Here is a 15624-nt window from a genome sequence, read left to right on the forward strand (position 1 = left end):
GAATCCGCACGTCCACTTGCGGACGGGTAGATGCCCGCTTTACCCCCCCCTTTGACCCCTTTACCCCCCTTTGCCCCCCTTTGCCCGCTTCTATTCAAACGACTTTCCTTATTTGGCAAAGTACAGGGATCCCGTCGGGATTCCGGGGCCTGATATCTTCAAAATTGGAATTGTCTTATGATGGGCCATAGAATACTATAAATACTATCCTTACAAGGTACCCCTGTATTTGCATCAATGCACGATGTCATTTTATTCTGACCCTCAGTACCTTTTCGACCTCTCTCACCAATCCAACCCTGGTAATTCATGGCCTGGGGATTCGTGGCCAGATGAAATGGTCACCTTAAACGATATCATCAATCATACCGATCCACCAACTCAGCTAGACCCTGATTTCGACCTCCTCTGGTCCCAAATAAATGAAGAAGCCCGGAACTCCGAGGCCGGTTCTTTTGCACTGCCATCTCTCTCCCCATCGAACTCCTTTGTTTCGCCACCGCAAGCCAATCCGCAGCCCTGGACGCCTCCCGATATCTATGAGATAGGCTATCAGGACACTAATGGTGATTGGCGCTGCAACTACTCGGGATGCCTCTCCAATCAGGTCTTTATGCGGGCCTGCGACCTGCGAAAGCATTACCGTTCCCATCAGAAAACCTACTTCTGCAAGGAACTGGACTGTGAGTGGTCCAAAATTGGGTTTTCGTCGAGCAAGGATTGTCAGCGGCATATGAGGTCTCATCGGCCAATGATCAAATGCTCTGCAGCGGAGTCACTGGGTTGTACCCGGGTGTTCAGCCGAGTTGGTATGTTATTTTTTTTTTCATACCCCGTGTATCCTATATTCTCCATTTCATAGTATCCCAGTGCTAATTTTTGAAGATAATATGGTATGCCGCCCTGGTCGAATTAGATTTTCTTCTATAAATAAAAAAACTTGGCATACTAACAGGTTTAATTACGGATTTATAGAAAGAACATCATCGCAAGATCCATGAGTTTTCGCAGAATAACCTCTTTCCTCGCCCCTGCAGACGCAGTACCAAGAAGAAAGACGATGCCTCTAAGCCATCCGAGATTGACAGTAAAAAATCACTCTCATGAAGTAGGTACATAACAATGTACCTTCTTCCTTTGATGATACATGTAGCATCTACGTGTGGAGAGGGAGCAAAGAGTGATGAATATGAGTATCGCGATGGAGATCACTATTAACTTGAAGCTATCTATATGGCTTCAGGTTAAAGAAACAAAGGCCTGACAGACAGAGGGGCAAAGAGTTCTGACAAACTGCCTGGGCAAGCAAGCAGCAATGCCTCGGTACACTACTTTGTCCTTTTGTATGCCTTGTCCTCGACTAAACCAACAATACATGTACCTAACCAAATAAAGAAAATAAGAAACATTTGAGAAAAAAACAAGATGAGAAAAACATTCACGCAGAGCAAAAGCTGTAAAATAGATCAGTAAAATCAAGGTGCACATTCCAGTCCCTTCAATCTTGGGAAAATCTGTACATCTCGCACATCATCATGTCCCAACACCCAACACATATACCGTTCCGTTCCAATCCCCCACCCAGTCGTATCCAACTCCTTCTCTCTCCGCATATCCAGATACCACTTATAGTCTTCTGGATTAACACCATGCTCACCCAAGCCACGCATAGCCTGATCCACCGAAACATGTCTATTCCCGCATCCAAGAACTTCCCCCATTCCGAGCAAGAAGTCTGCACACTGCGCCTTGGCAATCCCTTGAGTTGGGCTGCCTGGGACATATGCCTGATAAAATGGCACACTCAAATGATCCATTTCTGTCAGCCAGCATGCGCCCCCAAACTTGGCGATAAGCATTTGTTCGCCTTTGCGCGTGAGGAGTCGTCCATATGCTGGATCTCCAGGAACGACAAATTCCCACATTTCATTCGTTAATTCCGGCAGTGCCAGCACCTCGGAGAGGGTGATAGTGGGGAAAGAGTTGTTGTTTGCGCTGTAGAGCTTGAGGAGCTGTTGCATGTGCGATGTTGTACCCGCGTATTTCGCGATCTCGGATCCATGAGAAGCGAGCAGCGATTGGGTCAGGTTAATGATGTATTGATTCGCAACATCCATGCCCGCTTCCAAGCCGCCGAGAAGTTCGCATTCCACGTGGCAGAATTGGTTGAGGTGGGTTGCGTCGTGGTCTTCACCGCGGCAAGATGTGCCGGCATAGTACACACCTCGGGGCACCTCTTGGAGCCGAAGGGCGTACTCGAGAAGGAATTGCTGGGAATCGGCGAGGTAGGTTGGTTTGTTGTTCAGTTGGATACTGACAGGCTGCGAGTCGGAGCCTAGGCCCATTGGGGAACTGATGCTACCAGTTGTGAGGGGAACGACGAGGTACTCGTAGTCTAGTTTCTGGCGGAAAAAGTCGATGGAGGCGTGGAAGAGGGCGCTTTGGAGGCGTAGCATGGTACGGTGCCAGGGGCTGTGGAGAGCCTGCACCGCATAGGTTTGGGGGTTTTGCCATAGCTTCGGAACGAGGTGTTTTTCTTCAGTTGTGTGTGGAGTCTTCTCATCTTGGATGATCTCGGTTGTTTTGACATCGACCTTTTGCTTCTTCGATGTAAGGTAGAGATGTCCTAGAGCTTGGTGACGAGGTGTGGGAACCAGGTTCGATTGGATGCTGAGGACTTCCATGATGTGAAGATTAGGTGGAAAATGTACTAGGTGAGTAATTTGATTGATTCAACTTCCATCTCAGACGGTATTCAAGTAACGTATATATTTTGGAACTGCCTACCCGAAAGCCGCTGGCGAACTGCAAGAGTATCAAAAGCTGAGTGAGTATGCAAGGCCACCAACACCGCGCAGCCCGTAGTGAATGAGCCGGAGGTCTTATCACAGTTAATACCTTTAGTTTCAACGGATTTGAGAACGCGAATGGTCACGAATATTTTTTTGATAACTACGCTAGTGGAGGCCTTGCATAAATGGATCGGACTGAATCTATACTCCGTAGGGTAAATGAGATGGAGACATGATCCACTAACATGGACCACATATATGCAATCCAAATATTTGATCTCTATAGATTTTCCTTTTAATTTGGGCGATATTGCGGGAGTTGTGGCCGTCTGAAGTTCAACAATGTTCGCATCCCAAATAGGAATTAGATCTTACCGGGAGGCTTGACCTTAACCCTGACCAGTAACGAGCCTCGAATACAAAATTTCAGGTCGTCTTTCTTCATACAAATTAATAAAATTAAATACACCATTATGATAGGAGAACTACAGTTGCATGCGCTAGGTTCACTATAATATGTCTCTTTAGGGGTATTACCAGATGGCAATTAACGGATCTCCCGTTTATATCGTTTATATCGTCAAGTTCATATATTCGGTTCATCAATAGTCTGCAGCTCTCTTAGATCCTCTCTCAATCCCCCATATCACAGCCCCAATTTATGCTTCTTAATCCTTGCACCCACTCCAGCAAGAATCAAAACAACAGAAACAATTACACCCCATAGAGGGATATGAATCGCCTTCAAGTTGTAGTCGGTCTGCGTCGCCGCCAATACAGTCGCCATCTCCAGCAGTAGCAAAACATAGCCACTCCAGCGATGATACTTGTAAATGCGCTTCCCAGCGTCCACACTACCGAGGACGGTGACCGGCAAAAAGTACTGGATGACACCGACCACAGCTTGCAGCACGATAGTGATGTAAGTAACCAGCCCTAGAATGCCGTGAGGAGAAACAAAGTGCGGATGAGAACCCTTGTTGATCTCGATAATCACAAAGGCAGATACAAAAAGAATCACACTAAGCAGCTGTAAGGAGTAGTGGATGCGAGTACCAGTACGCTTCTGTTGAGGGGTGGCAGTTGGTTGCAAGATAAGAGCTGCTTGAACTTGAAGCAGAAGGGCAGAGACGCCGAGTAGCTGGAAATCTCCAGTTAGTGTGTCTGTTGGATATTTTGTTCGCCAATTCACCTGCTTACTGGATGCGGGGTGAAAAACGAGAGGGGCAGAGATAAGATGCCCTGCCAGACCAGCGCAGCTAGCTGTGTTATTTATTAGTTCTGTGACATTCTGAAGTGTTTATTAATGCCCTCACAATCCAAATCCCCGCTTGTGCAACACTTGCTGTTCCTGAGTTTGGAGTCAGTCATGGGGTTCGATCGAGAGGCTTTCACGCTCACCTGTGAAGAGATTCCGATAAATAATCTCGTTGGGCTTTTGTGTAACATCGCCTGGATCGCCCAATAGAGGCTCATCATCTCGCGATATAATTGTTTCTGGGTGATCTTGCGGAATTCCTGTTGCCGAGGCCATTATGAGAACGTTGAGTGATGCTTATAAGAAAAAGTCAGCGAAAAGATTAGACAAAGAAAGTGACTGAGGGCGGTGGCCAATAACCCTTGCATTTCTTGCTTCTTCCAAATTAATACCTGCAAGTACAGAAAGTACTGATTACTTTGGAATTATTCGCGATTGTCGCTCTCAATGACGTTTCGATAACATCCGCCTATTTCCGGAAGCTGAATTGCAACTGAAATGCTGCAAAGCTGATTTGGCGGAAAAAGCAAACAAAAAGAAAATATCACAGGCTATGTTACTCTGTTACTCTAAATCAATATCGAGTTTCACAAGTACGTGGTCATTTTACCATACTAATACTACTACACTACTCTTGAATACAATTACTGGGAAAATATTCTGACTGAATCATTTCATTCATATAAACACCTAAACACCTCAATCAACGCCTAGGCTCAGGCGACGGGGCACCACTTCGGTCGCCTCGATCTGGCGAAATCCTGTACTGCATACTTCTAGGGATACAAAAGTCCAAAAAGAGTAACATACTCTCAATATCATTGGCGACTCTGCAGGAGCTGCTTCGGTCCGAACGAAGAGCATCTATAAAATATTCCACTCGGTGATAAATCTTATTACATCTGGATGTCCAACTAGTGTTATCGTGCTTGAAATGAGCCTGTCCGGCGATTCTCAGGCCATTAACTCGTCGAAGGAGAAGATTCAGAGAATCGATGGCCATCTCCACGCCATCATTGTGGTTGTCTCTGAGAATGTGTATCTGAGCATGCAGCGTAGTCAGGAAGTGGCGGCGCTCCTCTTCGTACGTACCGTGAAAAGCGCGTGAAGACATCGTTTTGATAGGAACTAAATGGTGTTTAACAGAGTAAATTGAGAGGTTTAGCTGGAACTTGTGGTTGTGGTTTTGAGGTGGCCTTTGATCTGACTTACTGAAGACTTAGTGGTTGGTGATAGATATGAAGATGGTACATCCGGTCCCTTTTATGTCTCAAGTCGAGTAGTTGGTCAAAGAGAAACAAAGCAACAATGACTATGATCGGATTCTTTATATCTAAACAAGGCACGGCTGACCTGGTTTTGTTCGAGGTAAAGGATTTACATTTTTAATAAAGCCATTGCAGCACAAAGGCGTATCATCTTCTTTGTTGTATGACACACAGATCCAGTCTATATTCAGGATCTTTCATGATATTCACCAAGGCATCTTCATCACGGGCCCTTCCTCTCCAGATCCCACCCGACCAAAGACCACCTCCGCTCCTAGATTCCTTGGATCCAAGTTCATAACGATGTTGAACAAAGTACTACTCCTATTCGAGATATCGCGCGATGGATCCTCTTGACAACATATGGACTGAGGCTGGTTATACGTATCAGAGAAGATGCGTTCTCGCAGCAAAGCAGGAGTAATCGCATCGCCCTGAACACCGCCCTCAATTAATTCCTGTGTCAGCTCTCCCAGCCGCTTGAGTCGGATAGGTGACCCAGACAGCCACGGTGGCTCATTCACATAGCGATTCTCAAGGAAGTGATTGGTATGGCCGATAATCCCCGATGCATCCTCAGGGATATGCTTGTCTCCCACCGGCGATAGCTCAAGTCCCAGAGCCTTGGTACTATCTGCACATAGGATATGTTGAGCAGATGCGACACCGCCAAGAGACTCCAGGGTCTTCACTGCGTTGTCAACTGAAATGCTCTCCAGACACAACCGAAGCGCAACGTGAATCGGGACCTTGTTACTAATCATCGGTTTGGCACGGATTGCATTGAGGCAAATTCCGACACCGTTCGTATTGAACCCAACCTTGCCGACGATTCCTGCCTGAGGATAGTTAGTTGCATGTCAAGATATATACTGCACACAAGATTACTGACCTCGGTAATCATATAGATGGTAGGTTTACCAACCTGCTCAATTGATACCATTGCTAGATTCCTCTTGACAGTCTTTGTCCAATCCCAATTCTGCGAGAGCACTCGTGTTGCCTCGCTTTTCTTCCAGCATAGTGACGTACAGCCATCGGAGAACCTTCCTAGCGCTATCTCGCTTCGGCAGTTGAGTGCGATTATGTCAAGAATATCTAGCCCGGCGCCCTCTGCAATACCCTCCATCTCTGTGAACAAATGAGGCGTTAGGTTCTGGAGCGTGGGCTGAAATTCAGTTGCGACTTCGCGCACATCTTTCCAGGTTAGCTTTGAGGTGTGCTGGAACATGCGGTCGTAGATAGAAATTTGGCTATGGATTTGTTCCCGCAGTGCACCACCATGCTGTAGTCCGATCTAATTAATTGTAATTGATAGTCAGTTGGAGTTCTCATAATATGGAGGTGTTGATATTGGAGAAGGTACTTCTCGAGGAGTGCCCTGGAGCTTCAGCTTGATTGGTTCATTTTCAGACATATTGAATACGTATAATATAAGTTATTCATATGATCAAAATCAAGGCTATCTTTAGCTATTTAATTGATTTGAGAGATATCTCGACAGCCGAGCCGATCTCGGTTCCCCTCAGTTGGAGTCATTCGGGGTATACCAGATAAGGATCGCAAAGTCCTGCCCCAACTGGCTATAATTTGAGACTCCAGCAAATGAGAGCTTGATGTTATGGTGTTATACAGAATAGTAGTGATGTAATAGTCTCCAGTGCACCGCGATATATGGCTTGTTTTACGATATCTACAGTCTAGGTGTTATTAGTTTATTGTAACAAAATTTATAGCACTCAGGCATTTCATTCATTCTATTTAATTACCCATACACATCATTTATTCTTCCTTAATCAAATGCTTGAACAACTTGTCCAAGTAATAGGCGGACTGCTTGGGATAGCGAGTCTTTTCTTCCGACTCATAGTCGATGAATGTGCAACCGAAACGATCTGCGTATCCAGCGGCCCATTCTAGAAATTGTTAGCCAATTATTCACAAGACAGATGAAACAATCACTTACCCCAGTTATCAGTGAATGTCCAAGCAAAGTAAGACCGGATATCAACTCCGTCTTCCTTAACAGCACGCGCCAACGCATTGCCGACATAGCCCTCAAAGAACCTAATACGGAACTCATCATTGAGAACCTCAGGCGTGGGAGCAGTTTCGCCCTTGGCGGTGGTACCATTCTCGGTGATGTAAATTGGCATCTGGTAGCGTTTATAGATCCAGTTTAAGAGCTTTCTGAAACCGCCGGGCGCAGCACGCAACCACGGGGTATCACTTTCCTCTCCACGAGAGACACCTTGCTTATTATCATCAAAGATCTCCACATTTCCCTTATGGTCATTGATATCAGGCTCAGCTGTTCTGTGCTTCACGAAGAAAGTCGTGTAACTATTCATGCCATAGAAATCCGAGCTTCCAAACACAAGCTTCGATTCCTCCTCCGTGAACTTCGGCAGGCGGTCACCGAGCTGCGCCCGCATAGACGCAGGGTAATCACCCGTCTTATACAATGGATCCGCAAACCAAGCGATTTCAAACTCGCGCGCGCGCTCTGCAGCCTCCTGATCGCGTGGGTCCTCCTCATCCCACGCCTCGGACCAGTTACCATGCAGTGTGATACCGATAGTTCCCTTTTGTTCGGGCTGGAACTCCTCACGGTACAAGCGAACGGCATGGCCGTGCGAGACCAGCTCAGTGTGTGCGACGGTGAATGTCTCAGTGGACGAATCGCCCTCGGCATTGCGCTCGCGGAAGGATGATCTAGCTGGCGCGTGCACGCCTGCTGCGTACCCGGCAAGGGTATAGACGCCGGGCTCGTTGTAGGTGATCCAGTGCTTGACGCGGTCGCCGAAGCGCTCGAAGCAAACGTGGGCGTAGCGCACAAAGTCAGGAGTGTAGGCGTCCTGATTCAACATGCCGCCGTACCGATCTTCCAGGGCCTGAGGGATATCCCAGTGGAAGAGAGTGACGAAGGGGGTGATTCCATTGCGGAGGAGTTCATCGATGAAATCGGAGTAGAATTGGATGCCTTTTTCGTTGACGGGGTCGTTGGCGCCGCCGAGGGGGATGATACGGGGCCAGGAGAGGGAGAAGCGGTAGGCATTTACGCCGTAGGACTTCATGAGCGCCACATCTTCGCGGTAGAAGTCGTAAGCTCGGACGGCATCGTCACCTGTGCTTCCGTCGGCGACTTTGCCCGGAGTGTGGGCGAATGTATCCCAAATAGACACGCCCTTGCCATCCTTGTTCCAGGCGCCTTCTGTCTGGGCAGCTGCGGTGGCATACCCATGGAAGAAGTCAGGCCGAAGCACATCCTTGAGATCTTGTACTGAGTTCAAATCCATCTTGCTGTATTGTCACTGTGTTGGGACTGGAATTGTGACAAGGGGATGACAATTTATTTTCTTGAGCTTGGAGCTCTCTCATCGTATAGAGGGAGCCCCGCAAAAGCATATCCGGGTAAAGTCTCATTTTCTTCGATTTATCCTGATATTGGATATGCGGGCATTTGCTCCGTGATGGTTTTGGTTTAGGATGCTCGGGGTTAGTACAGTGTTAGTGCGAGGTTAGTGCATAGTTAGTGGTTAGTGCAGGGATATTACGAGGTGGGGAAGATGCTAACGCGTACAAAAGTACAAAAAAGTACCTTAAGGAAATGAACTAAAAGAATAAGCATATCTCTTTCTATAATTGAAATTTGAATTCGAAATCTATTCTATTTAATCTTATGCTCACCACCCCCGGTGATCTTTACTTGGGAATCATTGAAGTGAACAACCACCGTCTCTCCACACTCCGAAATGATAGTCACTCCACCTACGACACGGCCATTTTCGAAATTAAAATGGAGTTCAAATCCACCTCGGGCCCGCACTCCCCGGATGGATCCCGTCCAGCCCGTCGGACAAGCTGGAAGAATGCGAAGTACTCCAGGCTCATGTGATTGGATCAACATTTCGATAATACCCGCCCCACCGCCGAAGTTGCCATCGATCTGGAATGGAGGATGACTGTCTAGAAGATTGGACAAGGTAGAACGGGACAAAAGCGAGTCTAGGTGACTGCTACATTCATCGGCTTCGAGTAAACGTGCGTGTAGGTTGACGAGCCACGCACGACTCCATCCAGTATGGCCGCCACCGTGTTCGGCGCGTCGGCGTAAGGTTACTCCGCATGCTTCTGCCAGCTGCGGGGTCTGTCCCGGCGTGATTGCGTTTCCAGGGTGGAGGGCCCACAGATGGGAGGTGTGACGGTGTCCGGGTTCGACTTCAGCGTAGTCAGCGGCCCATTCCTGTAGATACCCCGCAGGAGAAATCTTCATTGGTGGGAGCCGGGACTTGGTAGCTTGAACCGTCGGAAGAAGGGTATCTTCGAGACCAAGTCTTTTGGCGCATGATTGGAAGGCGTCCAGAATAGCATCAATGATCTGGATATCGATCGTTGATCCTTCACACAGTACGCCCTTTTGTCCCTTGTGGTCGTAAAACGAGTTTTCCGGAGAAGCAGACGGACTGGTGACGAGATATTCACCATTGGCGTCTTCGATTAGGAAGTCGAGGAGGAATTCCACACACCCTCGCAGAGTGGGGAACATTCGACGGAGGAACGCCTCATCACATGTATATTGGAAATGATCCCAAATATGGTAGCAAAGCCATGCACCACCCAGAGGCCAGATGCTTGCCGGCATCCATCTATCAACGGGTGCGGTATCGGCCCAAATATCCGTGTTGGAATGGGCTGTCCATCCCCGACATCCGTACATGATCCGAGCTGTCTCTTGACCGGGTTCAACCATACGCTCCAGTAGATCAAACAGAGGAAGTTCACATTCTGACAGGTTACACATGTTTGCAGACCAGTAGTTCATTTGAAGATTGACATTGGTGGTAAACCTGGAGCCCCATGCCGGATGGAAGGATGGGTTCCAGATACCCTGGAGGTTTGCAGGAAGCGATTTGTGTCCATCCCGGCTACATGATATTAGGAGATAACGATTGTAATTGTGATAGAGTGCGATGAGACCCGGATCTCGAGAAGACTTGAGACGTTGGTCGGTTGGGATTTCAGGAGAGTCCGGCCCAAGTTGCAATTCCATTCGGTTGTACAGAGACTGGTAGTCCGCAACATGACGGGCACGGAGGTCATCCAGAGAGAGGCTCAAGGCATTCTCTGCATCTTGCTTGGTTCGCTGGTCAATGTCCTCGTGTCGGAATGTAGTTTGCGCAGCGATGATCAGCAGTGTATCACTAGCATTCACCACCAGATTATTTCCAATCTTGGTAATTGTACTATCAGTACTGTCGCAACGAACTGAGACGCTGCAGCACGCTCGGTTGCTGTTCTTGCCTCCAGGCGTGACATGCATGGTAATGGAGTTGCTGGTAGCACAGACATCGTCAAGCCATTCATGTGATTCAAATTCCAAGTCACTCATGCGTGTCAGGCGAATGACGAACTCAGCCTTGCTCGAGGAACGCAATCTGATCGCAAGCACATCATCCGGGTAACTGGCCAGGACTTCACGTTCGAAGTGAACGCCCTGGTACTCATAACTGACATGCGATGTAGCATTCGCAATATCCAGTGAGCGCCGATAGCCTGTAACCTGACTGGGATCATGCCCCAAATCTAAAAACAGGTTACCGAGCGGCTCATAGTTCCGCTGGCTGATCGGGTTAGCGAAAAACGCCAGCTTGGCGATCTTCTCAGCCTCAGCGTGGTTTCCCGCGCGTATAGCCTCTCGCAGGCGCGGCAGATACTCGAGCGCGTCCTGAGGATTGCGATCTTGCGGCCCTCCATACCACACTGTATCCTCATTGAGCTGTAGCATCTCGGTGTCGGTGCGTCCGTACACCATGGCGCCTAGGCGCCCATTCCCGACTGGCAGGGCTGAACTCCAGTCCTCCGCAGGCTGCTGGTACCATAGTTCCGACATATTCAATGGTTCAATAATTCAATAATCTTCAACGGGCCTGGTCTGTGTTGGCTTGATGTAGAACAAGGCGGCAGTTCGGTCCGTCAGCCGCCAATTTTTGAACAGAACAGGCTGAAATACCTTGAATCAAATAAGCTAAAGAAGCTAGAGACTAGTGGACCGATCAATAAACCAATCCCATTTGTGAAGGGCAAAGGATTCCGGGTAATCCTGCTAACAAGCACCAGCTCTAACTCTTTCCCCGGCTGTTCCCCAGATTCCAGGCTAAATGTAACTCCCCGGATTATCATTCGCTCTGTGAGCTGGGGTTGACGCAGCCACTCTAGACTAGCGTTGGGGAGAGCTCGAAGCGAGACTCCCCAGTCCGACGCTAGTTCCCCCCGCGCTTGCATCTCACTGGTGGGAAATCCTTAGTACCGATGTCGAGGAAGGCAATTCAGGAATTGGCGTGCGAAGAGCATAACGTGACACTCACAACTCACCAATCACTGTCCATTCTGAAAGTTATATCACGCCACGAGCTAATCATGCTCCAAAGCTCATACCTTCTCCGTGGCCAAATAGGTCGCTTAGCATCAGCCTGGATGCCGACCGGTAGTTTTATCGCCCCCCTTGCGTCCTGAGAGCTATTTCCCCGAAGCTGAAATACCCCGGCATATCCCGCTCTTGGCTCAAACCTGACTGCAGCTCAAGGGTTCTCGACCCCATACTTCTGGGACGATCATATTGATACTTTACACCAAGTCCATTCGGGTTCGCTAGCAACAATGACCAAGCCGGATACCACCTACGTCGAAGAGACGTTGGACAAGGGCGATGCTCGGGAACATGTGGAGGAGATTGCCCTGGCACGGGTGACAGAAGAAGATCTGTGGAAGTTGTCCCAGGATTCTCTGAAGATCTGGTCATGGACTGGATTCCGCCTGGGCCTCATCATGTTTATTCATGGTTGCAACCAAGCTGGCTTCGGAATCGACTGGGGTGTCATCAGTGGTATCAATGCCATGGAAAGATGGCACGACTACTTCGGTTTCGGTACCAGCGGTGGCACATATGGGTTGATCAATGCTCTAATGCAAATCGGTACCGTCTGTGGAGCACCCTTCATGGGTTTGGCGGACGTGGTCGGTCGTCGTGGAATCAATTTCGCCGGTAACGCCATTGTCATCTTTGCAGCTCTTATGCAAGGTCTCGCCGTGAACCTGCCGATGTTCATGGCCGGTCGATTCTTCATGGGTTTCGGCACTGCGCTCATGTCAAGCTCTCAGTACATTGGCGAGATTTCGCCCATCCATCTGCGTGGTGTTATGGTCGGCTTTTTCGGCGCTTGCTTCCAAGTCGGCAGTCTTGCTATGCTTGGTGCCATGATTGGCCTTACTGATTTGGCTGGCAACAACTGCTGGCGTGTTCCCCTCATTCTTGAGGCTTTGTTCCCTGCTATTGTTTGTCTGGGGATTTACCTTATCACTCCCGAATCACCCCGTTATTATGTCTTGAGAGGGCAGCACCAAAAGGCCAAGGAAGTCATCGCTAAGTACCACACCACCAGCGCCGACATCAATGAGCCCATTGTCGACATTGTTGTGAAACAAATCGAAGAATCTCTCGAGAACGACACGACAGGCTACAGATCCTACTGGGACTATCGGGTCTTCTTCACCAAGACCGCCCGTTTCCGACTGCTGGTTTTGATTTTGTACTCGCTCTTCCAGCAATGGAATGGAGGTGGTATTATCACGTACTATGTAAGTGGTAAGATTAAATCACACCTTATTCGGTCGCTAATTTTTTTTAGTTGGTTCCCTCGCTACAGCAACTCGGCATCGATGGCGAAAAGCAGCAGCTCGGTATCAACATCGGCACAACGGCTGTCTATTTCGTCTTTACGGCCGTTGGTGCGCTTATAGTCGATAAGTGCCGCAGAAGAACCATGATCTTTGTGGGTCTTATCAGCATGATCATTTTCCAAACGGCTACGACGATCACATCGTGGCAATACGAGGTCAAGCCTACTACTGCGGCGGCAGCGCTCAGCCTCCTCTGGATCTTTCTTTACCAAACCTTCTCAGCGACATTCGTCGCAACCATGCACAACTTGTATCCGATTGAAATTCTCTCTCTGCCACTTCGTGCCAAGGGAATGGGTATTTACAGTCTTATCCAAGGTGGTGCCGGAGCTGCGCAGACTTATGGAATTGGCGTCGGTATCTCAAAGGTCGGGTATAAGATTTGGGTTGTGTACATCGTGTACAACTCAATCCAGCTCCTCCTGTCGTATCTGTTCTTCCCAGAGACCAGCTCTTTATCTTTGGAGGAGATTAACACGGTGTTTGAGACCCCGGGAGTCCACCCAGTGAAGATGTCTTTGAATATCCAGAAGGCCAAGAAAGCGAGAAGAGATGCGGCCCGGGATGAGGAGGGCAGTGCTGAGCTATAAATATGTAAGAGCAAGGAACATAGTTTTTTTTAATTAAAGGGAGAGGATAATATGATTTGATATATGTTTCCCATCTTTGTTTCAGCTGCAGGCTCTGGACTTTAGAGCGAAACTTTAGAGCTGGTCATCTCAAAATTAATCATTAATATAGAAAAACTTCAGTCTCCTAAAATATTACATATAAATCAAGACAAGTGGAACAGTTGAAACGCGTCGGACCCGATATGACTGTGCCTACCCGTCGGAGGGGTGCTTGTTCTGTTACACAATTTCCGCTCTCCGTCTTCTCAAACGTATATGAGACATCAGAAATAGGAGCTTTGAAATGCCTACCCCTACCAACTTCCCGAAAAGGCAGTATTGGCTTCAACTCCAAGCTCAGATCTATAGACAATTGGTTGACATCAGATGATCTCACGAACCCTAAAGTACCCAGACCTTCCCCAACCCCATCTATTTCCCGCTGAGACTTCTCACAAAATCTTTCTTTTTTTTCTTCTCCGAGACTCATCGCCACTAGGCCAGAACGCAATAGTGACCCATAGGTCCCCTACATTTCGGCCTGCAGCGTTGTACAAACAAATCAGGTACCGAGTTAGGACCTTTTGCACTCCGATTATTTTTTAGCTTCCTCTTTCTAAGTGGCTGTTACAATCAATAGTTTGAGCCTTTGATCGGTATCATGTGCTTTGCTAAGAAAAAATAAAACGGTCAACGGGCTTCTTGTAGTGTGTAGTGTCACAGATGACCTAGTATGGTGCTCTGCAGCCCTAATATGGTTATCCCTGGAAGAATTGGGTGATGACGCAAGCTAAAAAAAGAGACAAAAAGAGCCTATGTGGCTGAAGCATACATAGTTCAGCTGGTTTATTTCTTTTTTCATTCTTTACACTGAAGAGGTATGTAATTCTCGGATAGAAGAGAAAATACGAATGGTAGCAATTGCCAATTATATATATTCTGGGCCAGATACCATATCAGTACCAGCATTGACGAGATTTCAGCTCATCTTGTCTGCAAATATCGAAGCTTTGTGAAATGGACACTTGTCCATATTGAGATCTTCATGAAGATCATGGAGGAGAGAGAGAGAGGGCGGGTAAGGTGGAAATGACGGGCAGGCTACATCAACTCTATTTTCGTGTAATCCGGTTGCTTGCTCATGTCGAATTGACCCTCGTGGCAACCGTATAGAAGCATCAAACCTCTTTTCAATTGTCTCTCTCGACTGAAAGAGATCTGGATCAGATTGTTTGGTGCAAACAGTCAATCTGTCCTACTAGCCATCAAGATATAAAAAAACGTGTGTACATAGTGGATGTACAACCACACAGCATAAAGATGTCTTCTAATCTACAGACCCTGATACACAGAGATATGCGCACGGCCATACGGACCGAGACAGGACTGCATCTCCCGATTGATGCTCGACCCTTCTAGCAAAATTCCTAGAGTCATGCACGTCCGGTTGCGCAGTCTGGGAATTCAAACACGGTGTTACCATGGCTTTTGCACTAAAAAGGCCAGAGAAGGCGGCAACCCAGATCGATTGGCTCGGCTTCCCATCACGAGACAGATGGCACTTTCGTCAAAAAGCAAACGGGTCATCGCCGCTCAACACGGGATGTGCAGGGCTCTGCTTCGAGTACCGTTCTCAGAAGGCACAAATCAGAATTCTTGTGTGAAGAAGTTGTTGGGTTTGTTGAAATTACCCTTTGTATGCGTATGCGCATGTGTCTTTTGATCTCCTTCTCTTTCCGGGATGGTTTGACCGTGGCCACGCTCCCCCTTTCTCTGCGCAGCGTTGAGGGGGAATTGGGTGTGATACATCCGGCATGTCGGGTATTGGAGGAGCGATGTTTCCTTTCAATGACGGTGAACATGATCTCGTCATGATATAATTAATCGAGATTTCTCTTGCATTTTCCCTAGCTGTTTTGTTGGTCCTTAATTTGGAAATCGCCGTTTCTTTCGCC

General features: G+C 47.9%; 8 protein-coding genes across 8 annotated transcripts; 2 read left to right on the plus strand and 6 right to left on the minus strand.

Moving 5' to 3' along the window:
* Positions 1-244: 244 nt before the first annotated feature.
* N7479_009271 (uncharacterized protein) lies at positions 245-975 on the plus strand (the record flags this gene model as incomplete). Its single annotated transcript, XM_057256964.1, has 2 exons — positions 245-809; positions 956-975. The coding sequence occupies 2 exons, from the start codon at positions 245-247 to the stop codon at positions 973-975; spliced, it is 585 nt and encodes a 194-aa protein (XP_057104422.1).
* Positions 976-1475: 500 nt separating this feature from the next.
* On the minus strand, positions 1476-2684 carry N7479_009272 (Aminoacyl-tRNA synthetase class II (D/K/N); the record flags this gene model as incomplete). The annotated part of the gene is made up of 1 exon (XM_057256965.1): positions 1476-2684. One exon carries the CDS (start codon positions 2682-2684, stop codon positions 1476-1478), a length of 1209 nt encoding a protein of 402 aa, XP_057104423.1.
* Positions 2685-3438: 754 nt separating this feature from the next.
* Positions 3439-4326, minus strand: N7479_009273 (cytochrome b561 domain-containing protein; the record flags this gene model as incomplete). The annotated part of the gene is made up of 4 exons (XM_057256966.1): positions 3439-3933; positions 3993-4055; positions 4109-4143; positions 4194-4326. 4 exons carry the CDS (start codon positions 4324-4326, stop codon positions 3439-3441), a joined length of 726 nt encoding a protein of 241 aa, XP_057104424.1.
* Positions 4327-4749: 423 nt separating this feature from the next.
* On the minus strand, positions 4750-5164 carry N7479_009274 (uncharacterized protein; the record flags this gene model as incomplete). The annotated part of the gene is made up of 2 exons (XM_057256967.1): positions 4750-4811; positions 4861-5164. 2 exons carry the CDS (start codon positions 5162-5164, stop codon positions 4750-4752), a joined length of 366 nt encoding a protein of 121 aa, XP_057104425.1.
* A 360-nt stretch (positions 5165-5524) lies between these two features.
* Positions 5525-6735, minus strand: N7479_009275 (putative acyl-CoA:6-aminopenicillanic-acid-acyltransferase; the record flags this gene model as incomplete). The annotated part of the gene is made up of 3 exons (XM_057256968.1): positions 5525-6157; positions 6211-6615; positions 6685-6735. 3 exons carry the CDS (start codon positions 6733-6735, stop codon positions 5525-5527), a joined length of 1089 nt encoding a protein of 362 aa, XP_057104426.1.
* Positions 6736-7100: 365 nt separating this feature from the next.
* On the minus strand, positions 7101-8617 carry N7479_009276 (glycoside hydrolase family 1 protein; the record flags this gene model as incomplete). The annotated part of the gene is made up of 2 exons (XM_057256969.1): positions 7101-7234; positions 7285-8617. The coding sequence occupies 2 exons, from the start codon at positions 8615-8617 to the stop codon at positions 7101-7103; spliced, it is 1467 nt and encodes a 488-aa protein (XP_057104427.1).
* A 371-nt stretch (positions 8618-8988) lies between these two features.
* Positions 8989-11211, minus strand: N7479_009277 (glycoside hydrolase family 95 protein; the record flags this gene model as incomplete). Its single annotated transcript, XM_057256970.1, has 1 exon — positions 8989-11211. The coding sequence occupies one exon, from the start codon at positions 11209-11211 to the stop codon at positions 8989-8991; it is 2223 nt and encodes a 740-aa protein (XP_057104428.1).
* A 767-nt stretch (positions 11212-11978) lies between these two features.
* Positions 11979-13648, plus strand: N7479_009278 (putative MFS sugar transporter protein; the record flags this gene model as incomplete). Its single annotated transcript, XM_057256971.1, has 2 exons — positions 11979-12956; positions 13007-13648. The coding sequence occupies 2 exons, from the start codon at positions 11979-11981 to the stop codon at positions 13646-13648; spliced, it is 1620 nt and encodes a 539-aa protein (XP_057104429.1).
* Positions 13649-15624: the final 1976 nt, after the last annotated feature.

This window comes from Penicillium vulpinum (genome assembly GCF_028829585.1).
Source record: "Penicillium vulpinum strain IBT 29486 chromosome Unknown utg000004l_segment0_segment0, whole genome shotgun sequence".
Classification (NCBI taxonomy): Eukaryota; Fungi; Ascomycota; class Eurotiomycetes; order Eurotiales; family Aspergillaceae; genus Penicillium; species Penicillium vulpinum.